This window comes from Lathyrus oleraceus, chromosome 3 (genome assembly GCF_024323335.1).
Source record: "Lathyrus oleraceus cultivar Zhongwan6 chromosome 3, CAAS_Psat_ZW6_1.0, whole genome shotgun sequence".
NCBI lineage: Eukaryota > Viridiplantae > Streptophyta > Magnoliopsida > Fabales > Fabaceae > Lathyrus > Lathyrus oleraceus.
This window is the reverse complement of record NC_066581.1, coordinates 214752345-214780170: the sequence shown is the minus strand read 5'-3', so window position 1 is coordinate 214780170 and position 27826 is coordinate 214752345. Positions and strand designations below refer to the sequence as shown.

The following is a 27826-nucleotide window of genomic DNA, read 5'->3' as shown; positions in this document are numbered from 1 at the left end:
TACCTTCTTTGATGCATCATCAAACCTCTACCACTCTTGTAGAATTCGATGCCAGGGAAATATGAAATGTCACCTAAATCTAACATTTCGAATTCCTTGTTGAGACTACCTTTGAAGTCTTCGATGTCTTTCTTGCAATTACTTGTTATCAACAAGTCATCTCATAGAGACATATTATAAGTAATTAACTCTTGCTTCTTCTTACATATACTTCATGGTAAGTTTTTCACTTTACAAATTCCTTCTCCCTTAGAAAGCCATCTATTTTCTTGTTGCAAGCTCTTGGAGCTTGTTTAAGTCCGTACAGGGCTTTATGCAACCTGTACACCTTTCTTTCTTCGCCTTGTTTCATAAACCCAGTTGGTTGTGCAACATAAACTTCTTCTTCTAAGGGGTCATTCAGGAATTCACATTTCACATCCATCTGACACATCTTCCAGTTGTTCATGTTTGCTAGACCAACAATCAACCTGATTATTTCGGTCCTAGAAACAGGTGCAACAACTTCTTCGAAGTCGATTCCTTCTTTCTGAATAAATCCTTTCGCCATAAGTCTCGCCTTGTGTCGAGTCACTTTTCCTTTGATATTCAACTTCACCTTGTATACCTACTTCAAGTCGATTGCCTTATTATCTTGGGGGAGATTCTACAAGTGACCAAGTGTTGTTGACTTCGATTGACTTCAGTTCTTCATTCATTGCTTTCACCCACTTCAAATCTTTCAATGCCTCAGCTGCATTGAATAGTTTGGCATCTGGGTAGAAAGCACAATATACAACCTCACCTTCTTCATTGACCATATCATATGATGTAATCACAAATTCTTGCAACCTTGCAGGCATGTGTCTTGTTCTTTGAGGCCTGCTTGGGCCTGCTTCACCTCTGACTTCTTGTCGAACTTCTCTTTCGACTTCAGTAGCTGGTTCATCATATAACATTTTCACTGAATCCTTCTTAACATTCCCAGTCCAATCCCATTCCTTAATCTCATCTATAATCACGTCCCTACTGATCACCACTTGCTTGTTCACTAGGTCGAACAACTTGTATCTTTCAGTCGAATGATATTCTATCAGGATCATCTGACTCGACTTGTCATCAAGTTTTCTTCTCAATTGATCTAGCACATGTCTATGTGCTATAGATCCAAACACCTTCAGATGACTCAAGTTAGGCGTGGCTCCAAACCAACATTCTTTTGGTGTGATTCCTTCTAGCTTCTTCATCAGACATTTGTTCAGGATATATGTTGCAGTCGACACATCTTCTTCCAATAATTCTTTGGGTAGATGCTTGTCTTTCAACATACTTCTTACCATTTCATGATGGTTCTATTCTTCCTTTTTGCGACTTCATTCTGTTGTGGAGTTAGGGTGGCACCACCTCATGCACAATCCCTTTTTTCACACATAATGCGTCGAAGTCTTTCAACATATATTCTTCACCACCATCAGTCCTCTGAATCTTGATCTTTCGACCGTTTTGTCTTTCGACCATAGATTTAAACTTGGCAAATACCTCGATCACTTCAATTTTCTTCTTGATCAGGTAAGTCAACAGTTTTCGACTGAAATCATCTATGAATGTAACAAAGTATTTGTTACCTCCAAACGAATCCACCTGGATATGACCACATACATCAGAGTATATGACTTAAAGAATTACCTTCAACCTGCTTCATGCAACCTTACTGAAGTTGTTCTTGTGTTGCTTCGTCTGCACACATTCTTCACACACTTCTTTTGGAATGTCGATTTCTGGTAATCCTAAAACCATATTTCTTCTCTTCAAATCTCTCATGTCTTTGAAATTGAGATGGCCAAGTCTATAATGCCATATCCATTCATCTCTACTGGTTGCTTTTACAAGGAACTTATGGACCATCACATTTAGCTCAATCTTGAAGGTTCTATTCTGAGACATTGGAGCCTTCAAGATCAACCTTCCATTTTAGTCGAGAACTCTCATCATCTTGTCTCCGATCGACACCTTCTAGTTCTTTTCGACTAATTCCCCTATGCTGAGAAAATTTATCTTCATGCCTGGTATCTATAACAAATTTGAAATTACTGACCTCTTGCCATCTTTCCTCATAATCAGAATATCACCAACACCTTCAGTTGCTAGAGGGCTGTCATTTATAAATTTCACCATCTTCTTCATTGAGGGATTTATGTTGACAAACCAATCTTTCCTTCCAGACATATGTGATGAGAATCCTGAGTCCAAGTACCACTGCTCCTTGAATCTCTCTTCATCTCTCGTTGTAACCATCAATAACATCTCTTCTTCTTCATGTTTCACCAGTTTTGCATAACTTTATTAATACTTCTGCTTTTCTGGAAAATCACTAGAATAGTGACCAAGCTTCTTACAATTGTAACACTGAATGTGACTCTTGTCTGGATTTTGACTACCACCTCTTCCTCTACCTGCAACACCACCTCTTTGGTTGCCTTGGTTCTAGGGTTTTCTCTGATTCAACCAATTTCCTTCTTGCTGATTTTGACCAGTCGAATTATTGTAGCCTCCTCTACCTTTATTTCCATTCCATCTTCTTTTTCCTTTCCTTTCTTTTTCTGATTGCACCTGCAAAGCCACACTACTCTTCGACTTTCCTTCAGCTCTTTTAGCCATTCTTTGTTTATGAGATTCAAGCATCCCTTGAAGCTCTTCATTTGTCAGTTTTAAAAAATCTTTCGACTCTTCTATGGCTACTACCACGTGGTTGAACTTTGGAGCCAACGACCTCAAGATCTTTCCAACAAAAGATCTTGATGTCGACACTTCTCCACATACCTTGATTTGATTCATCAATTTCAGAACCTTAGTGAAGAAAACAATTATGCTTTCATTATCTTCCATCGAAAGCAATTCATATGTCCTTTTGTGAGTTTGTAATCTCACCTCTTTCACCTTCTCCCCGCCTCCAAACGACTTCTCCAGAATTTCCCATACTTCTTTCGTTGACTCTACATCACTAACCTTTTCAAAATCATCTAAATCAACATATTGATGGATTATAAAGAAAGCTTTATAATCTTTCTTTTTCAATTCTTTATGTGCAGCCCTTTCTTGATCTGTCGTGTTTTCTGCAAGCGTTGTTACTCCTTCCTTCACAAGATCCCAAAGATCTAGATAACAGAACACAATACTTGCAGCAATTCTCATAATTATTGTTCTTGAGAATTAGAAGATTCACTGGAAAATGCTTGTTTTGATGATTTATCTCCATTGTGATTTTCTTCCCACCAATCGCTTAAACCTGAGCTCTTGATACCAAATGTTGGAAATCCACCACAACCTATGGAGAATTTCTATCAATCTTGACGAACAAGATTGTTATCACCCACACAATGATAATGAAAAGAAAATAACATTTGAGAAAGAAAGAAAAGAACGTTGGAGAAGAAGAATATTTTCTGCAGAATTTTCCCTCTGCCCATAACCTGTGGAAAACTTCTTTATTCACTTTGCAACTGCAAAAATCTGTGAATACAATGTTATGAGTTCTTTCTTCTCTTCATACAAGAATAAGGGTTACTCCCTCTATTTATATGTATAGGTTAGCTTTCTCACAAAGCCAAAGCCCAAAACTATAAAATCCCAAAATAGATAACACTACTAAAATAGGCCTAAGTCGAAATCCTGTGTGAAGTAACATGGTTCGACACTTCAACCCACTAATACAACTCGATACACTAGGTGATTTGACACTTCCTTGTTTCTGTCGAGAAACCTGCTTCGACACAAGGAATTAGAATTCAATATATATATATATATATATATATATATATATATATATATATATATATATATATATATATATATATATATATATATATATATATATTATATATATATATATATATATATATATATAATTCTGACCCGACCAAAGGCTCAAATAAAAAAAAAATTCTCTACTCTGGAACAAGGCCAAATTTCTATTTGAACCAAGTATATATATACTTATACATGAGTAAGGCTTAAGGTACACATATTTTTCATATTTAACTTTATCTACTTTTTGGATTTATTCACTGATTTGGATGTTGAAGTGTTAATGTCTCAGGTCTACTAGTCATGTGCAACCGCATAAGAGGTTGATAACACTAAATCGGGAGTCCATCATCGCATTTCATCCTTAAGTCTAGTTTAGATCCAGAACATTGGTGTCGTCTGTCCAGATCGACATCAGATTCTCACATATTTCCATCATAAGATCTTGTTTGATGTGAAAGCTAGTTAATTATAACACAGAGCTATGGTATGAGAGGGTAACCTTTGTTGATAATTCCATCGAAACTTTTGACTCGACACTACTTCTAATTCCCAACGTTGACGAGGCCAAAATAAAATCATCACACAATGAGGAGTTTTGCAAATTTAATTACCTTTTATCGACATAAATATAATGTGAAATGAGGAGATCGCAAAATGAAGTCAAGGATTCCTAAATCATGAAAGGATCAATGGGATCCTTAACATAACGTTTTTAAAACTATGGCCCTATGGTAACAAAATCTCTGGGGGGTAATAGAAAATATCGGTGGCTTAACAAGTCTTAGAACAATAGGGGGCGCGAGACTGCAAGCGCATAGTTCAGGTCGACATGAGAGACCAACACCATCAGACCTTGGCAAATCTAAGCATTCGTCATTATGAGGTTATGGATCTATGGAAGCAAGATAGGGAACAAACAAATAAAAGAAGGGATGATGTGCATTTTATCATTTCCTCTTCATGAGAAACGTCGTCAAAGCTATCAGGAGGACCATGATTTATTTCGCTAGATGTGACACTACCCCTAATTTGCCAATGAAATTCATATCGGAGATTATAGTGTCATTATAATCATTTTATTAACTTTTGATATGAATTACATTATAATATTGTGAGGCCCATCATCAGAGGTCCAAATCGAGAATTTACCACAAACCAAAGGGTTCGAACGATGTTGAAGCTAAGTATTTTAGAAAAGACATTCAAATTTCGCTTCATTTTATTATCTTTTGATATGAATGACATTATAATCTTTATCAAAATGGTGGCGCTATATGCGACATTATAAGACATAACATTATAATCTCTGTCAAAATGGCGTAAGTTTCCCCTTTTCTTTTAAAGCATGGTGAAAGGAAATAAAAACACATTCATTTGCAGCTAGTGCACCCCCTTAGGAATTTTCCACTCCAATACCGTATACGAAAAGCCTAGAGACGTCAACCTCGAACTAGGCTGAAACCTATGGGAAAGGAAGGGGACCCAACTTTTGGACGAAAATGTCACCCTCCCAGACCACTTTCTATAGGTCCAACTAAAACCCGAGAACCTAAGTGCCCTGATACATTAGCTCCACTTGATCGGACACATCTTTAAACACCTTTAAGATGGTCTTAGGACTCTTGTTGATGACGTCATTAACTTTCCTCTTCATATCTGTCTGGTTTTTAATAAGAGCCTCTCGTTCCTTGGTCCAAGGATGTTTTTCCTTTTGCAAAGCGTCTTCAACCACAATCAAATGAAAGGTCAATGTCGCTGGCGAAGCCTTCGTCTCTTCAAGAGCTTTCTCTTTAGCCTCCAACTATGCTTGTAACTCGGATACCGTGGAATCTAGGGTAGATGGAGAGTTGTGGGTATCCACCTCCTTTGAATGGCCAGAGAATCCAGACACCTCCTTCTAAATATCAGACAACTTCTCTTGGAGTCGATAACGATCATGGATTTCTATATTGTACTTACCCTTGAAGGTATCTCTCTCGTTAGTTCGACATCAAGGAGGTGTTGCAGAACATGTGGAAGGCAGCCTCTGAGATTAACTTCATCTTCTCTACATCATGAAGATTCTTGAGGTAAGCATGATTCTACTTAGACACATAAGCATGTACCTCCTATGAAGTGTGGGGTACCTAAGACTGAAGGACGATAGAAGAATTGAAGATAAGTGGTAGAGCGTTAGGCCCAAGGACAACAAGTCATGTAGGAGATGGATTAGACAGCTTAAGCCCTTTTTCCGAACTTACCTCCTAAAGAGCATTTGAATCTAGACCTCTTTTAATATTATAATCATTAGCCTAATCCCAGTCATCATGTCTTTATACAACCTTGGGGAGCAAGTCTGGTCTTGGCTAGAGAAGGCCGAAAAAGATTGAGTTACAGATAAAGCCCAAACTGTTGAAGTAAGCCTTAATAGCCTATTGACTGTATATGTTTTTGTATCATGACTTAAATATATACTCGACACTTTGAGAGCACTTTCAGCTTATTTCTAAGAATACATTCCATCCAACTTACATGCAATTTAGTCCTCAAAGAATCCCTAACCACCTACTCAAAGTTATGATTAACCAACAAAAAATTATTAAAATGAAAGGACTTAGGGTCCCAGATCTGCGAAGGATTGGGGCCAGGGAAAATATCAGTTCCCTGGCCCCAATCCACTTTCCAACTAGGAGAAAGAAGAACTCGTTCCAACCTACTCATAAAAACCCTATTATACTGTAACTAAGTGAATATTCTACCCCATAGAGCTAAATTCACCAAACCCATGGCCTTAATAAACGCCTCAAACTCAAGAGATTCAATCAAACCAACCTCCTGAGACCCTACACTCACTATCTTCCTTTTAGTGGACCTAAGGACAACATTAAAGTTATGCATGACACACCATACACCTCTTGAAACCTCCCATTGCAACAATCAAATGACCCCGCATCTCTTATTTCCCCACAAGGGAGCATTTAGCATAAACATTCACTACAAATTACAGACGTGCGCTCTGCCCCCTTTCAAGATACACCCTAGATAGCCCGACCCCGAGAAAGAAAAGACAACTTCCCTTTACCAATACACTAGATAGAGAACAATGTCCCATTAACACAACGCCTCCTCCATTTGACCTAACATGACCTCTTGAAAAGAAATAAAATCTAGAAGAAGTTCCTAATCAACTCCGTCACATTCCTCTTGCTAATACAGCCCCCTAAACCTCATTAAAAGAGCCAATAATTATTAAAAACCCCGAGTCTCCCTACGAGATTTAGCCTCAGCATCTCTGGACTCCAACTAAACCAATCTCATGATCTCCAAAACATCATCTCTCTTGAAACAATACCCTATCTATTTAGATTTAGTTAGGACAGGAGAAACATCCAAATAGTATGGATTCAACCCAAAAGACCTATCTGGGGTCATAACCAAAAATCCTGACGAAGTAACTAGATGAACACAAGAATAGGTTGACTCACTGTGTCCCACAATTACTAGGTGTACTAATCCTGTAAATGGGCCACCAACAGAAACCATATTGAAATGCTTAATAAATTTAGGAGATAGTTGAATATGCTTCCCTGAACTATGCCTCTGAATCTATAAGAATAGTTTATTATAAATGATAGATTTAAAAAGTCAAGATAACATCATAATAATTAAAAAAGTCTAACCACTTGTATATTCATTTAATTAGTGCAAACATGACGCTTATATAAATGACAACTTGTATATCTGTCTGTGTATATATATAGTCTTAATAATCTCTAAACCACTAAGTAATTTAAGTGTTTAATTCTAAGAAATTCACATCATGGTTGCATTCTGTTCTCCTGAGTTCTCATACTCAAACATGGGTTGGCTTTTACAAGAGTTAGAGCCTGCACAGTCCTTAAATATTATCCACAAGGACAACAACTATGCAACTAATTTAGAGTACTCTTTACCTCAATATCATCAATTCTCTTCACTCAAGCAACAACTTGTTGAGAATGAAGCACCACCATCACCCCCTAAACTTATGGTGAAAAAGCTTAACCACAATGCTAGTGAACGTGATCGCCGTAAAAAGGTCAATACCTTGATCTCTTCACTTCGTTCACTTCTTCCAGGTGAAGACCAAACGGTAATCACCTATTAATCTCTCTCCTTTGTTAGTAGTTTCTGGAAGTACTATACCATGATATGATATGATATGAATGGAATCATATCAATATAAAACTGAAAATTTGAAATTTTGCACATAAAATATTGTCATTAATAGATATTTTATTCCATTGTGATGTTGCAGAAAAAAATGAGCATTCCGGTAACAATATCAAGAGTGTTAAAATACATACCGGAATTACAAAAGCAGGTGGAAGGGTTAACTAAGAAAAAGGAAGATCTTCTATCAAGAATTTCTAGGCAAGAATATGCAGTCAACAAAGAATCACAAAGGAAAACAATTCCTAATTACAATTCTTGTTTTGTGGTTTCAACAAGTAGGCTTAATGATAATGAGCTTGTTGTTCATATTTCATCTTATGAGCCTTACAAGATTCCATTATCTGAGATCTTGATATGTTTAGAAAATAATGGACTTTTTCTACTAAATTCTTCTTCTTCTAAAACCTTTGGAGGGAGACTCTTCTACAACTTGCATTTTCAGGTACGTTTTACAATATTATATTTGACTTTAAATATAAGCATTTTATATAAAAAAAAAACAATATTCCTAATCAATTTACTATTTTTTTTATCAACATTGTTAAATAGTACTTATAAAAAAGAGACAAATGTTAGTTACTATTAATGTTTTTGGTTTGACGTATATTAATTTATTTAAATGATTTTTTTGTAATGTTTTCTGTAGGTGGAGAAAGCTCAAATTTTAGAGTGTGATGATTTAATTCAGAGGCTTTTACCAATCTATGAGAAGCCACGATGTAATCAATTTAGTGTTGGAAGATAAAACTCAAATTAGGGTAGAAGTTTGTACATATTTTGGCAGCACAGATGATTGAAATATTGGAAAGGAGTAATCACATGCATCCATTCAAGTAGGAAGAGGATGCTTTGTAATTTTATTAAGAGCTGATTTAAGTTGCATTAGCATACTTCTTTTTCTATAACATTATCAATAGCATAATAGCTAGTTACACTCGATCTAACCAAGCAAATTCTCTTTTCTTTTATGACAAAGAATAGCCAAATGATAGAGTCGTATTTTTTAATCAAATAAAGAAATGATGGATTAATTGAGTTTTTTTTTTAATTTATCTTATATATTACTTTTTTTATTACACTAATATATATATATATACATATATATATATATATATATATATATATATATATATATATATAAAAGGTGGTATAATATTTTAAAGTTTTTAGTGGGACGTGATCTCTTTCTCAATTAACAATAAGATCAGTTCTAAAGACATATTATATTCAACTCGTTCACCATCATATCATAACTCCATATTCATATTTTCTTCAAGTCGTAAAAAAGTAAGAAAATACAAAGATGACATGTGTTTAGGGCTTTTGTTCGATACTTTTAAGAAGGAAAGACCGAAAATCATTTCTTTGAGCTCTTCTTCACGTATCTGATTCGTGCATTTTGTAACTCAATATTCATCTATGGTTAAAATTTTTCTTAATACTTCTAATTTTTGTTCAATTCTTTCTTCTATACTTGTTCATTTTGTAAAGTATCAAATTTTATTCTTTGAATAATGAATTAGTAGGAAAAAAATATTCAATGAAGAACTTGAAACATTGAACAAAATTTTAACCATTAAAAAACGAGAGAAGAATAATGAGTTATGTGATGTTCGAAAAACGTTAATTAGTGTAAGTGTTTCTCCTAATATAACATAATTCTTCACATAACTATTTTTTAAATAAATCTAAAAGATTATATGTTCAATTAGGGTTTGGTGAAATAAACAATTTACATTAGATATAATAAATACAACGGTTAAATGACACAATCGATGAAAAATGTATTTTTCACCATTTAAAAATTCTAAAAAGTTATTGTTGATGGTTAAACTCATGACCATTACACCTTTTCTGTCGGTGGATTTTCAATCAATAGGTAAAGTTGCGTGCTTTTAACGACGGTCTTCATTAACTCGTCTATGAAATTGATGTAGTACCTCATATCCAACCAAAATTAAATGTATTTTTTATAGTAGTGATTTAAATTTAAATATATCAATACACATAATCGAGACTATGAGAAATAAAGAAATAAAAAATATGTAAAATAATAAGATGAAGAAATGAGAAAGATAACGGTGTTTCAAATGAGAAAGTTGATGGATTGGGAAAATTGAGGGTGCATAGTGGCATGTTCGATAATGTCTTATGTTTGCACCACAATGCCCTTTATGAATTCATAGTCGTTAAATAAGGATTTTAAGAAAGTCAAATATTTTATTAAAAAATCAACAATTTTATATATAAAACTGAGATCCAACAAAGTGCTATAAGTGTCTAAAAAGAAAATCTTAAAAAGAAAATATTTTAAGCCTTTTATTCTTAAAAAGAAAATCGTTAAATCTGAGATCTAACAAAGTGCTATAAGTGTCTAAAAAAAATCTTTTAATAACTACAGTTATACATCTCTAACTTGAGAATCTGAGCTATCCAATATGAAAATAACACTGTCATTATCACTTATTTAATAACTGTATAGAAATAATTAAATTGAAATATATACTTCATTATGTCACCATCATATACAATATTAGCAATTGTTTATCCGTAATTTTATTAAACAATGTTAATAAGTTAACTTGTGTAAACCACGATTATGGAAGCTAAAGGCTTGTGTATACCATGCATTGGCACGTGTATTTCAATGACTACCACAAGTAAGTTTATTAACATCAAAAAATAAGTTTGCCAGAAAAACTATTTTTTACTTGAGTCAATACTAATTTGAAAGTTTGAAGCCTACTTTTCCTTGAGTTTTCGGGCTTTCATGACGTTCTTTTAAAAGTTGTTGCTCTATTGATGATGGTTCTCATGTTGAGTTTTGAGCAATTATCTTTTAGTGGTGTAGTGTGTTGTTGTTTTGGTATAGTAGTTGTTTTATGTGTTTGATGTTTTGGTATGGTACTTGTTTTATGTGTTTGATTCTCGTCTACTTGTTTATGTTGCGACACTCCTTTGACCATGTTTAGTGCCTTCTGATGATGTGTAGTCTCTTGTATCTGGTTTCTTTATATATTGTTGTGAAATCAATAGAAAAATGAAAAACATTTTTGAAGAATTATTTAAAATTCTACACACAAAAATTTGATGTATAATGACAAAAAATATTGACAAGTAAAATAAATGGTTTTCAAAATATAAAATAACTATAATTTAACTTTGTCGAAGAATATAGAGTAAAAATAATAAATACAATAATTTGTTTAGTCAATTCGATCAAAAGATTTATAAAGAATAACTCTTCGATTTACGATAGTTTTAAGAATTATTTTTAAAGATTATTGATGAGTTACAAGAAAATATCATCCAACTTTTTAGAAGAAGTTCTATTTTTTTATTCAAGTGTTACTGAGTCTCTCTAACTCTCTATATATGAATCACACAAAATCAAATCAAAGTGTTTAGATATGTTTTTCAATCCTTCTTAGATATTTTTTTTTTAAATTCTTTTATAATTTTTTCTTTTAAAAAGACACTTTTAATTTAAAATTCTTTTTTTAATTGGTATTTAATTTTTTATATTTTTAAATTCGACTTTGACAATACTTGGTAAAATCAATCTATATTAAAAGATTTACATAAGCGAAATCAAATTGTCTTTTAATTTTATTCCCTTGTTTAAATACACTTTAGATTTAGATGGAGATATAGTTTTTTATTCTATTATATCTATAGATGCTCTTTTGAATTTTTTACAAAAATAACCCATTTTTTAAAGGAAATTTCCAAAATACCCATGGTTTCAAAAAAAATCCCAAACTACCCCACTTTTAGGAGGAGTCGCCAATTGAATTGGAGACTCCTCTTAAAAATTGAATGGAGGCGCCAATTGGATTGACGCCCCTGTGTAGGACTTAAGAGGAGGCGACAATTCAATTGGAGCCTCAGTGTAAAATGCATTTTTTTTGGTAAATGGTATACATGATAGATAAATTTGATATATGACCAATTGATATTAATAAAATTTGCCCTTTACACAAAGAAACCTAATGGTGATGACCGGGATCACCTACCGATCTCCGGTCCCACATCCTCTAGCTACCATAACCCGTGGCCCTAACCCACGTTGATGATTCGATACCGGTGTTTGAGCATCTGAGGGGCCAGGAGCATCACTACCAACTACAGGAGAAGGTCTGTTGAGGTAGTCAGACAAGTCAGCATAGTCTTCAGTATGCATCGATGATGTACCGCCGTAGCTGAGTTCATAATCCATGCCAGAGAAGTTGGGATGTGGTTGGCTCATTGGTGGGCGACCGAAACGGTTGAAGGGAGACATGGGTGTGAACGATGCGCCGAGGAAAGGTTGGAAAGGTTGTTGGGGTGTTTGGTAGAGATATGGTTTGATCCACAATGGTCATGTGACGTCAACCCAGAAGCAGAAGCAGAAGTGGACATCGTTGATGAAGAAGAAGAGGAGACCGAGATACAAGTTGATCACATGCTGAACAACGACGATGAAGATGATGATCAACCACCACCAATACCTCCTAGTCATGTCTACAACCCGCCTCAATATATGACAAATATGGACCTGCACGACGATGAAACATCCAACAATGTTTTCTATAATCCGTATCCGAGATCAGAAGGCGAATTAAAGGTGGGAGACATGTTTCGTACCAAAGAAGAATGTGTTCTGGCTATCAAAAAATTCCACATGAACAACTCTGCTAATTCTACAGTAAAATGCACTGATTCTAGAAGGTATGTTATCGAATGTCGTAATATGCTTTGTAAGTTTCGTTTGGCTGCGCCTTACAAGAAGAAAAACGAATCTTGGGAGATCGCTTCAATAGACTCACCTCACAGTTGCATTGCAACTAACGTTGAACAAGATCACTGTAAACTAAGCCCAACGTTGATATGTCAAGACATTCTGCCGTTGGTTAATAAAGACCCATCAGTGAAGGTGAGTATAATTATATCCCATATCAGAACAACATATAATTATACTCCATCTTACAAGAAAGCCTGGATTGCGAGGACAAAAGTTATTGAACAAGTTTTCGGCAACTAGGAGGATTCATACAAGAAATTGCCACGATTTTTATGGGCACTAAAAACATATGTCCCAAGAACTGTGGCAATTATAGAGACATTGCCAGCGATGATGCCAGACAGAACCTGTGCTACAGGTAATAGAATCTTTCACCGTCTCTTTTGGGCATTTGACCCATGCATCAAAGGTTTCGCATTCTACAAACCTATTATTCAAATTGATGGCACTTGGTTATACGGAAAATACAAGGGTACTTTGCTCATGGAGGTTGCACAAGACGGCAACAACAATGTCTTTCCCATTTCCTTTGCTCTTGTTGAAGGTGAAACGGCTGGTGGATGGGGTTTCTTTCTTCGACATCTCAGAATGCATGTGGCTCCACAAGCCAATCTCTGTTTGATTTCTGATAGACATGCTGCCATTGAGAGTGCCTACAACAACCATGACAACGGATGGCATGATCCTCCTTCTACCTATGTCTATTGCATCAGACACATTGCACAAAACTTCATGTGTGCTATAAAAGATAAGAATCTTCGCAAGAAGGTGGTGAATGTTGGGTATGCTCTAACTCAACCGTCATTTCAATATTATCGTGATGAAATTAAACTGTCTAATGAAGACGCAGGGAGATGGCTAAATAACATACCAGTAGAGCAGTGGACAAGGGCATTTAACAGAGGTTGTCGATGGGGCCACATGACAACAAACCTTGTGGAATGCATGAACGGGGTATTCAAAGGAATTCGAAATCTGCCGATAACCGCCTTGGTAAGATCAACCTATTATAGGTTGGCTTCTACGTTAGCAACTAGAGGTGAAAGATGGAGTGCGGTGTTAATGTCCGGGCAAGTATTTGGTGAGTGTTGCATGAAGGTCATGAAAGAGGAGAGCATCAAAGCTAGAACACACGCTGTAACAGTCTTTGACCGTCATAGGCAAAATTTCAGCGTCCAGGAAACAATGGACCACAACGAGGGGAAACCAAATTTAGCCTACGCTGTTAGACTAAACAGAAGTTGGTGCGATTGTGGAAAATTCTAGGTCTTCCGCATACCTTGCTCCCATGTCATTGCAGCATGCACTTATACTCGTCAAGATTCTTACAGCCATTTATCTGATGTGTACAAGGCCGACACCGTCATGAATGTATATAATCAAAGCTTCTCGGTACTACCAATGGAGGATTACTGGCCTCCATATGAATGTGATATTGTTTGGCACAATGACAGATGCGTAGAAAGAAAAAAGGAAGGCCAAACAGCACACCTATCAGAACAGAGATGGATTCCACAGATAAAATGATAAGATTATGTACTATCTGTCGTCAACCAGGACACAACAAGAACAACTGTCCCAATCGAAGAGCATCATCTAGGTCTTAAGCTTTTTGTAACATTGTATTTCTGTAACCTTCAATCATTATATATCATTAAGTTTTTGTCACAACGAGGTTAACAACAAACATCAGTACAAAATAAGCTATCTGAAAACAGAAATATTTCTAACTGATTACAACAATCAAATTGATGTCGTCTCGACCGAACATCATTTCTCTAGCATCCTTATCAGTCTTCATTCGCACCCAACCAAAGATACTGTCAAGTCTCTCAATACTTCTAATTTTTCCCCCTTCTGGTATTTTCCCATCTAATCAACGAACCAACTCCCTCTTCAGTTGATCGAACATAGTGATGTTCCAAAACAACATCAGCATCTGAGGTTTGTCTCTCGCATAAATCACCTTACCGTATCGGCGACAAACACTAAACATGATTGCCAAATGATTATTTGAGATGTGGAACAATTATTCACATAACGCATCTATTTATAACACAAAAATTGCATTTTACACTGAGACTCCAATTGAATTGGCGCCTCCTCTTAAGTCCTACACAGGGGTGCCAATCCAATTGACTAGGGCACCTGCCCTAGCCAATCCAATTGGCGTCTCCATTCAATTTTTAAGAGGAGTCTCCAATTCAATTGTCGATTCCTCCTAAAAGTGGGGTAGTTTGGGATTTTTTTGAAACTAGGGGTATTTTGGGATTTTCCTTAAAAAAGTGGATTATTTTTGTAAAAGCTTCTGCTTTTTTGGCCACTGAACATCAAAGTTAAAGGATAGATTCCTTCTCCTATTGGGACCGCAGGATGCTCTACATAATTTGAGACTAATCCAAATGTTTCAATTTACTATTTCTTAGCTCACATGCGATTTTTTGTTATTAGAATCTCAAAACAGATTCAATTGATCGAGCTTTTATGAACTTAACTATGTATATTTAGTTAAATTTTAAATAAACTAATGTTAGATTCTCTTGTTTAAATATTAAATTTAGAGCACGTTTGAAAATTTTAAAATTAATAGAATAGAGTGAAATCAAACAAAATAAATTGAAGTGAGTGAAATTAAAGTTTTAGTGCTTAATTAAATATGTAGTCTTTTAACTTAATTTTTTTCTTTTATGTGGATCTTTTATTTAATAAACGTAATTATTTAATTCTTTAAATAGATCTTTATTATTGTCATCCTTATTGTTAGTTTTTATCAACAAAAAAACATTAAGTTTAGTTAACTATGCATTCTAGGTGGCATTTTGCTTGAAGATGACATGCATTAACTTAACATTGCTGAATATGTAAGCTTTTTTTCCATCAACATTATTTGATTGTATTTTTTCAATTTATACGGTTCCTCATATTTCTTGGAAACTTGTTCATATTCTTCCTCAATTTTGTTTTAGTATCTTCTACCAAAGCTTTTATGTTGATCTTCTTCCCCAATATTCTTCCCCAAACTTTCTTGTTCATTACTTTTCTAAGTTTAAGGGTGGAAAACGGAAAATGGCCGCCCCACAAAATCGTACAAAAGAATGGGGCAGGACGAGGCAGACATAATTGAGGTTGCGGGTCAAAATCTCAACCCGCCACGCACTAAAAGTGACGGTGGGGAAGGGCGAGGCAGGGTCGCGGGAACTATGCATTTTACGTCTCAGATTACAAATTTTGTGTTAATCTCCATGCCATAAAAGGCCGCAAAAACCGAGGCAGTCGCGGGGCGGTCATGCTAGAGGGTGCAAGCTTAAACCCTTGGCATTTTCAGCACTAAAATGCGGATAAAATGGGTATGCCCAACAGACCATATATGTTTTTCCATCCCTTATATAATTCGTGTTCATCTCTATCCCTTACAAAATCATAGGTGAAATATATGTTCATCTTCATGTAAAACATGTCAAACTTATCCCATAATTTGAGATCCAATTGTGGTTCCCAGCAAACGAATGTCTTCTCCAACGCCACCACCTTGATTTGCTATCTACCCTAGCTGAAACATACTTGTAATTGACATTTTTTCCAAGGCTAAGTTGCAAAGCCTACCAAATATTTCACAAAGAGGATCTCCTTCTAACCAAGAATCATGCCAAAAAGAGATTGACTCAACATTATCTACGACCCTAAAAAGGTAATTATTAAACCATTACGTTCCACTCACCTTATTTCTGACCATAATAGATTGTTAGTCCCTCAATCAAATAGATGTTAACCTACCTCAACTCAACACAATGCTTTGAACAACCTAATATTTTTTAGACAACACCTTAAGCCACAATTCATCTTGATTAGGTATAGGCACCCAATATCATTGTCTTGCAAAAGAGTAATTAAACCCGTCCCCTCTCCGACACCAAGACCACCTTGGTTCCTGGCTAAGCACACTTTGTTCCAAATTAACCAATGAACCGTTCGAGATTCTTTACTGAACCCCTTTTTACCTAAAGAAAATATTTATACCGAAATTCATATTTAGAAGAAAAAAATATAATATGGAACTTTGAAGAAATAAAAAAATAAAGAAAAAAGACAGATTTGAGTATAACAAGTTGATCCACAATGGATAAGTTGTGATTCTTCCAACCAGACAACCTTCATTTCAATCAAGAAATGCAAAAGAGTTAGACATTTAGGGTGTCAAACAATTAGAGACCAAGATAAATTAAATGAGCTTGACCAATTTTGCAATTAAGAATCAAATAATGCATCTTTTAACCCAAAACATAAATAAAATAGAAAAAAAACCCTTATGGACTTTTCATAAAAATAAATAAATAAAATAGAAAATGGCTAAAAATATTAAAATGTTTTTGCGCCTGAGACAAACTCGAATGGCTTAAAAAGCCTTCCTACATCAGTCTCCTCCACCTCTGAAGAACTAGACCCCACGTTCTCTCCTTGATAAAGATCATCATCTGATTGATAGTCATGAATGTCAGCGACATTAAAAGTATTAGATATATTCATGATATCCGGAAGAGCTACCACATAAGCATTATCATTGATCTTTTGGGTCACTTTGAACATACCATACTTGCGAGATTGCAACTTGCTGTCAGTACCAACTGAAAACATCTCCTTACACAGAAACATCATTACACCGTCTCCCATATTGATAGCTTTAACTTTTCAACATTTATCTCACCTAGGAGGCAAATTGTTTGGTAGCTAATTTGCATCTATTTTCTTGAAATCCTCTAGGATCCCTATCACTTCTTCTAGAATTAATGTTTCTAGTGCTACAACATATGTTACCCATTTACTCACCACTTGACAAAAATATTAAGTTTCTTTAACGACCTCATCAATCTCCTTTTCACCTTGTGTCACCACCAAGAAACTAGACTTCTTTCCTCCTGAATTCTTATCAAAGTGAAAAATAGAAGCCATGGAAATTTTATGTGTGCCCCATGTAAACATCCCCATGTTATCATGTTCTCGATAAGTGATATCATTGTCATACTACCTAGGCCTACCAAGTAAAATATGACTAACATCCATATCAAGAACATCATAAAATACATTTATCTATAATGCTTTCCGATGAAGATAGGAATTACGCAGGCTAGTGTTACTCAAACTTGGGAGTCCTTGTTTCCCCAACTAAGGGTGTATGACTTCTCATGGGATTATATGGATAACTTAAAATAATTTACCAATTTCTATGACACCAGATTCTCCATTCTATCACTATCCACAATCATATTACACAAATTGTTCTTGATATGACAATGTGTTTTAAACAAATTCTTGTGCCATCCTTCTTCTTTGGATGCTAATAAAATTCTCTACAACACAAAATTTACCCTCTCATCAGATTATTCCTCTGTAAACTCAATCCTTACATATTTATCTTTCTAAACTACATGTCCTTCTCTTTCCTCTTCCTCTTCCATTTCTTTCCGCAAAAACATCTACTATCTTTGTTGGAAAAACATCTGATATGTAACCTCTTCCATTAAAATGATAACGCGTTTCTCTAGTGGGTTTAGCATATGAATTATTGTGCTTATGGACGAGTGTTTTACCCTACTACACATTGCAAGGGCTGCTAGTCCCCTTATTCTCAAGGTTGGAATCTCTGGTTGCTACACTCTTTTCCTTGTCGCCTACTGATCAAAGTTATTCTGGGGCGAACTCCTAAAAGATGAGAAATTTCGAGGGGATTTCTCCATAAATTATGCCTTCACTGCTACAAATAACCTCATTTCACCTCGGACGCAAAGTGGATTGTACCTCGGTTACCCAAACGAGCTAATGAAGGGAGACATGAAAAGTTTCCACTTTACCCCTCAGTTTTGGATTAACCGAGGAAAAAATCGTTGAACCTGGAGTGGGTTCGATCCCCAGCAATTGCATATTTTTTTTAAAGGCGTCACTTTACCTCTCGATTATTCTATAACCGAGGGGTAACATGTATGGTTAATATATATATATATATATATATATATATATATATATATATATATATATATATATATATATATATATATATATATATATATATATATATATATATATATTAAAGAAACATATATTTCATGTTTTATTAATATTCAAACTTACTTATTTTACATTTTTATAGTTTCAATCTACAAGAATAAATGTTTGACAAATTTTGAATTCGGATCTTGGTCGTCACTGTTCGAATCATCTTCATCACTATAAATTTGGAGTGACAAATACTGGTATCCCGTTCCATTTGAATCTTGTTGGATATTGCAAGCATTTGTTTTTTTTATATAAAATTAAAAAATGATTAGATAAATAAAATAAATTTGCAGTTACATGATCAGAGAAATGTTAGAAAACCAACCTTGGACCAATTTTTTTTTCTTGCTCTTGCAATCTATCACATAAATCTTTGGCAAATTAAATATACTCACACCATTCACATATTAAATAAATCTAATTTTTTATGCTATTGCAATCTATCACAGTGATATTTTTACTTTGTAAAATCTCATAACCCTCTGATTAAACATAAAGGGTTTCATAACAACGTTTGAGTTTTACAATAATGTTTAGGTTTTCACAACGTTTCTCCATATATATACATGGGTGATGTTCGCTTTCTGATTGGGCATGGAGGGTTTTTTGTGGATTCACTACTATCAAATATTATTATTCAGAATGCTTTTATAATGAGGGTTTTAGGTTTCACACGGATCACTAATGACAATGTTTTGAGCGTTGATACTCATTAAATGGACAATGCAAATTTGTTTAAGGATGATGAAGAAACAAGCTTATATTTTACCTCGGTTATTCCATAAAATCGAGATAAAATAGATTTTCTTTTAGATAAAAATACAATAAAATATATTGCAATAAAATATTTTACATAGGTTATTACTCAAAACCGAGGTAAAATATGTTTCTTTTTAGATGAAAAATACAATAAAATATGTTTCATCCCAAGTCGCATACCTCTCGGTTTCTATAAAAAATAGAGGGGAAAAACCTTTATTTATTTATTTTTAGATTACATTGTTTACACAAAATATTAAAATAAATTGTTTAAACAAATCCAGATTTTGACAATGGATTCTTGGAGAACAACAAATCTTTTTAATATTTTGATAAGTTATATGTTCCTACCAAGATAATTTTTTTTGTACTTGCAATCCATCCAAGAGAGACTTCATTATCTTGATCAAATATTTTCATGGCAAATGTTTTCTTTGATTGACAACATAAGAAGAACATTGAATATTTTTTCTATCTTGTAATCCATCCCAAAGAATGATGTGTACAAGTTTGGAGTGACTACATATAAGTTAGATTTAGGGTAAAATATGATTAACAAGTGCTTTTATACAAAAATCTGATAATTTAAACCCTCAGTTATTAAATATAAGCGAATGAATAGATCATTAATTAAAAAATTAAAATAAAATGAAAGACATCACTTTTAAAGAAATAAAAATATAAATTGTTGTTATTAGGATTTGAAGAATGTCCTGGATTATTTTTTCCCTCGATTATATTTAGAAACCAAGGGAATATGTGGTATTTATTAAAAAAAATATAACATAGTGCCCCTTGATATTTTACCTCGATTTTTGGTTGGGTGAGGTGAAAGTTTTGTCATAAAATTATTTGTAGTAGTACTTCAAAGTTAGACTTGATGCCTCAACCACAATCCATATAGTTTGTAAACCCATTTTCTCCTGCAAGGACATGTTTAAGTCACTGATGTATCGAGCCACTTTCTGGCTCTCTTAGTCTTCCAATTCGTTGCGCTAAAAAACACGCAAGAACTTAGCTGTGTATTTTATCATAAATCTCTTTCCCTGAACACACTAAATATACATATTATAAAGAATATGTTCATAACCTCCGATAAAATCGCTCCATAATAGTTGCTTCATTCTTCACCAAGTTTTGGATGGCCCATTCCTCTGCCTCTGCCTCGGAACAACAAGTTTATCCCACCAGACAACAACAATACTCTTCAGTCTGATCGCCACCATCTTAACTTACTTTTTCTCAAGGACACCCGTAATGTCGAATAAACTATCAACATCGATCTACAAATCTAGAAACTCCTCCACTCCCATCATTCCATAGAATAATGGAATATCAGCCTTCACTCGATAATCATGGTTATATTGTCGATTCCCTTGAATAATTACCTCTTCCTTGTAGGGTTCTTCTTCTTCAGAACTCGAATTTTCATCAATAATAACATGATTGTTTCCTCCTTGTGGAACCATAATATGTTCTCCCCCCTGTCTCTTTGTTGATTCATGTCGTTATTATCGTTGTTCACCTTAGTTGCTAAAGTCACCATTTATTCAGTAAAGCAGTTAGAGCCGTGGTAAAATATGCGATAATTCTCTCAAGATTTTCTCTCGTCATTGGTTGGTCTCACATGACTGATCAAGCTACAAAAAGAAATTGGAGAAACCTATTCTAATGCCACCTGACGTAATTGGAAACACTATAGATTAGCAAACTCTAAACCTAGAATGAAAACACATGATTTCAAGCGCAAAACCTCTAAGATAACCTCATGAATCCACCAGATAAAGAAAATATTAAATTTTATTATGATCAAATATTACCTTGACAGCCACACCCAAATGTATTTAAATACAGAGAAAGAAACCCTAATGTACTTTTAATCCAAAATAGAAATAAAATGAAAAAAAAAGATAAAACCTTAATGGACTTTTAATAAAGAAAATAGGAATAAAATAGTAAATTGTGAAAAATATTAAAATATTATTTTTGAATATGAAACAAACTCGGATGGCTTAAAAAGCATTCCTAAATCATTTAAACATTAGAAAGTTGACATTTTTGGCCTATCATCAAGTCTCTCTTGCATAACAATCGAATATTTATGGCTTTGATACAACAACTGAATCACTTAGAGGTTCATATGTCAGCTAGAACGATGTTTTTTCACACCAAATTCTCCATGCCTACAAGATATGAAATCAAGATTGAGGGTTTCAAGTTTACTTTATTTTCAAATAGAAGGGAATGGGTAAGTGATTGTTGCTAAAATAATTCCTAATAAAATACAATACCAAAATGTGGATGTGCTCTAAATTATATGAATTGGATAAAATATAAATAATATCAAATAAATGAATGAAAATTTTCTAGCAAAATAAAATATGAGTTTAAAAGTAAGTAAAAAAACAAATGTAAAGGGTTCATGTTACGAATCCCAACTCTTGCAGTTTTTATTTTTATTTTTCTTATAATGTATTTATTTAACTTTTATAATGTTAGGTCATCAACTCTTGGGGTCAACGTGAAGGAACGTTTTTGTTTTGATGGAGTCTTTTCTTTATGAGATACACACCTTGTGAGAGACACATCACATATTCACCCGAAATTCTAAGGTGATGGGTGTGTGGTTCTCTCACTTATAAAATGTTCAATCTCCACTTTTCTAATCAATGTAAGACTTCCTCCATACTTGTTTCTCAACACTTCTAACTCACACTCGTTTTTCTAAAAAAAACCTCAAGTGTGAGTCTATCAACAATGCTACCCCTAAAGCATAAGCTCTTTCATTCACTACCGCATGAGGAGGAATTTCTATACAAATGAGTCGACCATTCACTCGAAACAGACTCTGATATCACTGTTAGGTCATAAATTCTTGGTGGTCAAATGAGGGAGCATTTTTGTTGTTGGAGTCTTTTCTTTATGATATACACACCTTGTTAGAGACACACATACATATTCCTTAAAAACCTTAATTATAGAGATAGGTGTGTTAGTTCTCTCATTTATAAAGTGCTCAATTACCATTTTTTAATCAATGTGGAACTTTCTCATACTTGTTTCTCAACACTTCCAACTCACATTTCTTTTTCTCAATATAGAAGGTGTTTTATTTATTTATTAAATTTATCTATTTTTTTAAAATTGGCTCATTACTATTATTTTATTTCAAATAAATCTATTACGTCTATTGGATTAAACAATCGAGAGGTAATATTAGTTATCTTTTAAAAAAATGTTTTTCTCTTCTTTTACCATGTTGGCATTGTCACATGTACGCTCAATCGCCAAGACCTCTCACTTGCCATTCCATGCCAACTTCCGTTAAGGGAAGTTGGCGGGAGGAACCAAAAGTGTGGATGGAAAATATTAAGAGAATCATTATTCAAAGAAATTTTTTTAGGGGCTAAAATTAAATTATGATATATTTATTCAAAGAAATTTTTCACTCGGACTAATCAAGGCAGGACTTTCTTGCATTTCAACACTTTCAAACAGGTGGTGTGCGTAAATCGTAGAGGACACATATCTCACGAAAGAGGGTGTGGAAAAGGTTGTTCTTACTCAGGCTCTAGACCTACTTGTAAATTGTGTGGCAAATATGGTCATTCCGTAGTTGATTGTTGGCACATGTTTGATGAAATCTTTACTCCATCACGTACTTCTTCCACTATGCAATAGTTTTCCTATACAACTAATAAAGTTGAGTCCTTTACATGAGACATAGAATATATATCCATAATGTATCAGACTCATGGGTATTCTTAACCTGAGGCCCTTGAGAAGCAAGCATGGTTCACTGACTCAGGTTCCTCTCACCATCTAACTCCTTATGTTCATTTCTTGTATGCTAAGCAACATTATGCAAGTCCAAATAATGTATGTGTTGCTAATGGCCAGTCTTTAGCAATTACATGCATAGTTTCTTCTTGTGCCATCCATAATTTTAAGAATCATTCTCCTTTATTCTTAAGTGAAATTCTTCATATTCCTTGTGCTATATGCTATTTGCTTTCAGTTTCAAAGTTTTCTAAGGATTGTAGTGTGGTGTTTGAATTTATTTCTAACAAACGTTATGTGAAATATCAGGATTCTAAGCATATTATCCTAGAAGAATTTCTTGATTCAAGTGTCTTCTATTGCATTCTAAACCTAGTCGTGGAACCTACTAAGTATGGCTTTTCAAGGAAAAAAGGCTTCTTTATTTACATAAGCATGTTAATTCCACTTCATATTTAGTAGTTTCTAATTCCAATAAGTCTAGTCGTAGATCTTTATGAAATTCTAGACTAGGGCATACACATTTTCTATCCATTAGGCTTGCTTTGAAGCATTGTAATATCCATGTATCAAATAAAAGTTCCACTATGTTTTGCAAATCATATTGTCTTAGAAAGTCACATAGGATTTATGCACCATTATATTTTGCCACTTATTATGCTCAACTTTCTCATATCATATAGAATTTGTGGATGCTTTCATAAAATATACATGGATTTCACACTACCACTAAGCAGTTCAATTCGATGGGGGGGGGGGATTCAGACCATTCACCAAGTTCCTCACTGAATTTGGCATATCTCACAGGCTCACCTATCCACACACCTCACACCAAAATCGTATAGTTGAGAGAAAGCATCTGTATATTATTGAAATGAGGCTTACTCTTCTTGCTCAATCTTCTATCCTTTTAAAATTTTGGGATCATATCTTTGCCATATCAGTTGACATGATTAATAGACTCCCTTCCTCAAGCCTTCCTAATTTTCATTCACCATATCATGGCTTGTTCAAGAAGCTATCAAGGTATCAATCTCTCAAGGTTTTTGGATGTGCTTGATTTTCATTCACAAGACTATATAATAGACATAAGTCTGAGTTCAGAAGTGAAGAATTCATCTACTTTGGACTCTCGCCTCAATACAAAGGGCACGAATTTCTCAACAAATCTTGTAACATCTTCATCTCCAAGGATGTTATCTTTCATAGAGATCAGTTTCCATATCCAACTATGTTTCCATCGGAGTCAACTTCCTTAGGATAAGTCCCTTCGAGATATCACCTTATTCAATTTCTCTATATGTCAAGCCTTCTTATGTCTCCTGAGTCCATTACAAACTCATTGGTAAATCATATTAGCCAGCAATTTGTACTTCATAATTTGTCTGCTACTCCGTCACAACTGTCTGCTACACCATGTCCTGATCAACTACCCATACTTATGTCTAATATTAAAACCTTTCTAGAAGTTCTAGCCCTCTGATAGAGTCCCCTCATCCTTATATTACAGCTAATTCTGACACCATTGTACCATAAAACCATTTAGTTGATTCACATATGACTTAACACTCTAACCCTTAAGACACCCCTCTAATATTGGAGTCTGCAAGGTCTTTATCTCCATCAACATAAAACTCCATTATCCCTGAATTTCTTCATATCAATAGTCGCCCTATTGTCACAAAGGCCAAAACAGGTCACTCCAAGCCAAAAGTCTTACTTGCTCATGTAGAACCTCAATCAGTCAAGTAAGTACTTTCTCATCATGGATAGTTCAAGGCAATGAAAGATGAATACCAAGCTCTCTTGGCCAATCAAACATGGACTTTTACCACTCTCCCACCTCATACAAAACCTGTAGGGTGAAAATTGGTTTACAAAGTGAAGAATAATCCTAATGGCTCAGTAAACAAATACAAGGCCAAGCTTGTAGCCAAAGTCTATCACCAATAATTTGGATTTTATTTAATGATAATTTCTCCCCATTAATAAAACCTACCATAATTAGAATCATCTACACTCTTGCCTTGAGAAATAACTTAGAGCTGCAAAAAATTGATATAAACAATGCTTTCTTGAATGGTCCTCTTCAAGAGGAAGTCTTCATGACTCAGCCCCCTAGTTTTGAACAAAATGTCTTAACACTTGTATGCAAATTCAACAATGCCTTGTATGGCCTCAAGGAATCCCCTCAAGCATGGTATGAAAAGTTGGCCCAGGCTCTTCTCAAATTGTGGCTTTCGACATAGCAAATGTGATCATTCTCTCTTTGTTTACTCACATATTTCTCACACGGTCCTTCTTGTTGTTCCTTTTGGATTGGATGTTTTGAAAAACAATAACAATTAAGGAGTGCTCAAAGTGTTCAAGATTAATCTAGCTTGCTTAAGATGTATGAAGATGCATAAGGGACACATATTGGACACGATGTCACAATATTTGGGTAGGACATATGGGTCTTGTGCAACAGGTCATTGCTGCTGCAATTTGGAAGATTTTATGGTAAAAGTTTGGATCAGTTTTTATTACTGATTGGCTTAGCAATATGATTACGTGACTTGTTTGACAGCTGGACAAAGATTCATTCAGATTTAAATGAAAATTTAAATTTGAGTTTAAATTAAAACAAATCATATCTTGTTGGAGAAATTTATGGAACTGGTTACATCCAACAAACTTTGCATTAATTTTGGACGAAATTAAAGCTATTATCCAAAGATTAAGTTATTATGCTATATAAGGAGCTCAAACCTACATTGGAAAGCAAGCATTCACATTGAAGATTTTAGAGTGCTAACATTTACAATGGTCCAAGTTATTTTATGTACACCACACTATGTTTCAGTAACTTGGCATAGTTGTAGGTTTGTCTAATTGAGTTGTATATTCAACATATTTATGTACACCTCTATGTTTCAGTAACTTGGCATAAAAGGTTTGTCTAGTTGAGTGGTAGTATTCAACATTGATTATTGAGTTGTAATCTCCAATAATGGTTTGTGTGATTGAGAAGAAAGTGAGTAGGTTCTCATGTTTACGGGAGCCCTAAATAGAAAGTCATTGGGTAGTGTTAGGAAGAGGAATTGAACTACATAGGGTTTATTGTTGCTTGTAAGTCTATTTGTACTAAACTATTAATAGTGAATTTCCTTTCATGGGTTGTGGACCCAACCCCCCAGATGTAGGTGTGGTTTCCCTGAACTGGGTAAACAACTATCGTGTTATCTATTACTTTTCTGCTCCATCATCTAGTACTTGTTATTGTGGTGTTTCTAGTTTAACTTGTCGAACAAGTTGTCTAGGACATCGTGTTCGACATTTGTCCCCTTAGGAACTTAATTTCAATTGGCATTAGAGCAAACACTCTATCCTATTAGGTGAGCTCCAAGGAAGAGAAATTATGCTCAAATGAACACAATTAAAGATGGAGGATCGGTCAGCGAACCACCTATGTTGGATGGCTCAAACTATGACTATTGTAAGGCCAAGATGATGGCATTTCTTAAAATCCGTGGACACTAAAACATGGAAGGTTGTGTTAAAGGATGGAAACATCATGTGATTTTTTGTCAAGATGGTTCAACAAGCTTAAAGCATGAAGCTATTTGGTCCAAAAAAGGAAGGTGAAAAAGCTCTTTGTAGTGATAAAGCCTTGAATTCCATATTCAATGGTGTTGACAAGAACATGTTTAAACTGATCAACATATGTACTAAAGCTAAAAAAGCTTGGGAGATTCTCAATATTGCTCATGAAGGCACATCCAAGGTTAGGATGTCAAGGTTGCAGCTCCTCACAACCAAGTTTGAAAGTATGAGAATGATGGAAAATGAATCCATATATGATTTTAACATTCGTCTTCGTGACATAGCCAACAATTCTTTTGCTTTGGGAGAAGGATGTCAGAATAAAAGCTGGTTAGAAAGATTCTCATATCTTTACCTCAGAAGTTTGACATGAAGGTAACAACTATTGAAAAAGCCCAAGACTTAAGCACCTTGAATGTTGGTGAAGCCATTGGTTCCCTTCAAATCTTTGAAGTTTCTATAAATGGAAGAACATAAAATAAGATCAAAGGTGTGGCTTTTGTAAACACTACTGAAGTGAAGGAAAATCTAGATGATAAGAATACTGGAGAAAGTGTTTTAAAGGCTATATCCCTTGTCGGGAGAAAGTTTAATAGTGATTTAAAAAAGATGGACATAAGTTGGAGGACAATGTACCAGACAAGAGGTCAGACATCAGTCCCATGAACAAGAGCAAAGATGATTTCAAAGATAATAAAGGCAAATAAGCTCAATGTTCAAAATGTGAAGGGTTTGGTCACATTAAAGCTGAATGTCCTACTTTTTTAAAAGACATAAAAAAGGGATTATCTATCACTTGGTATGAATTTGATAATGAAATTGAATGAGATATAGCTAATAAAGTGATGGCTTTTACTGTAAAATATAACTTTTGTAGTGTGACTATTCATG

General features: G+C 34.5%; 1 protein-coding gene across 1 annotated transcript; it reads left to right on the top strand.

The window, feature by feature from the left end:
• Nucleotides 1-7548: 7548 nt before the first annotated feature.
• Nucleotides 7549-8929, top strand: LOC127129086 (transcription factor ORG2). The gene is made up of 3 exons (XM_051058396.1): nt 7549-7897; nt 8063-8422; nt 8627-8929. Exons 1-3 carry the CDS (start codon nt 7586-7588, stop codon nt 8723-8725), a joined length of 771 nt encoding a protein of 256 aa, XP_050914353.1. The 5' UTR covers nt 7549-7585; the 3' UTR covers nt 8726-8929.
• Nucleotides 8930-27826: the final 18897 nt, after the last annotated feature.

What these genes read in the sequence shown, in the direction of transcription:
- LOC127129086 (XM_051058396.1), top strand. Translation starts at nt 7,586, where the DNA reads ATGGTTGCATTCTGTTCTCCTGAGTTCTCATACTCAAACATGGGTTGG. An exon ending in TTCCAGGTGAAGACCAAACG is followed by an intron (nt 7,898 to 8,062) that starts GTAATCACCTAT and finishes GTGATGTTGCAG; the next exon opens with AAAAAAATGAGCATTCCGGT. An exon ending in TCTACAACTTGCATTTTCAG is followed by an intron (nt 8,423 to 8,626) that starts GTACGTTTTACA and finishes TGTTTTCTGTAG; the next exon opens with GTGGAGAAAGCTCAAATTTT.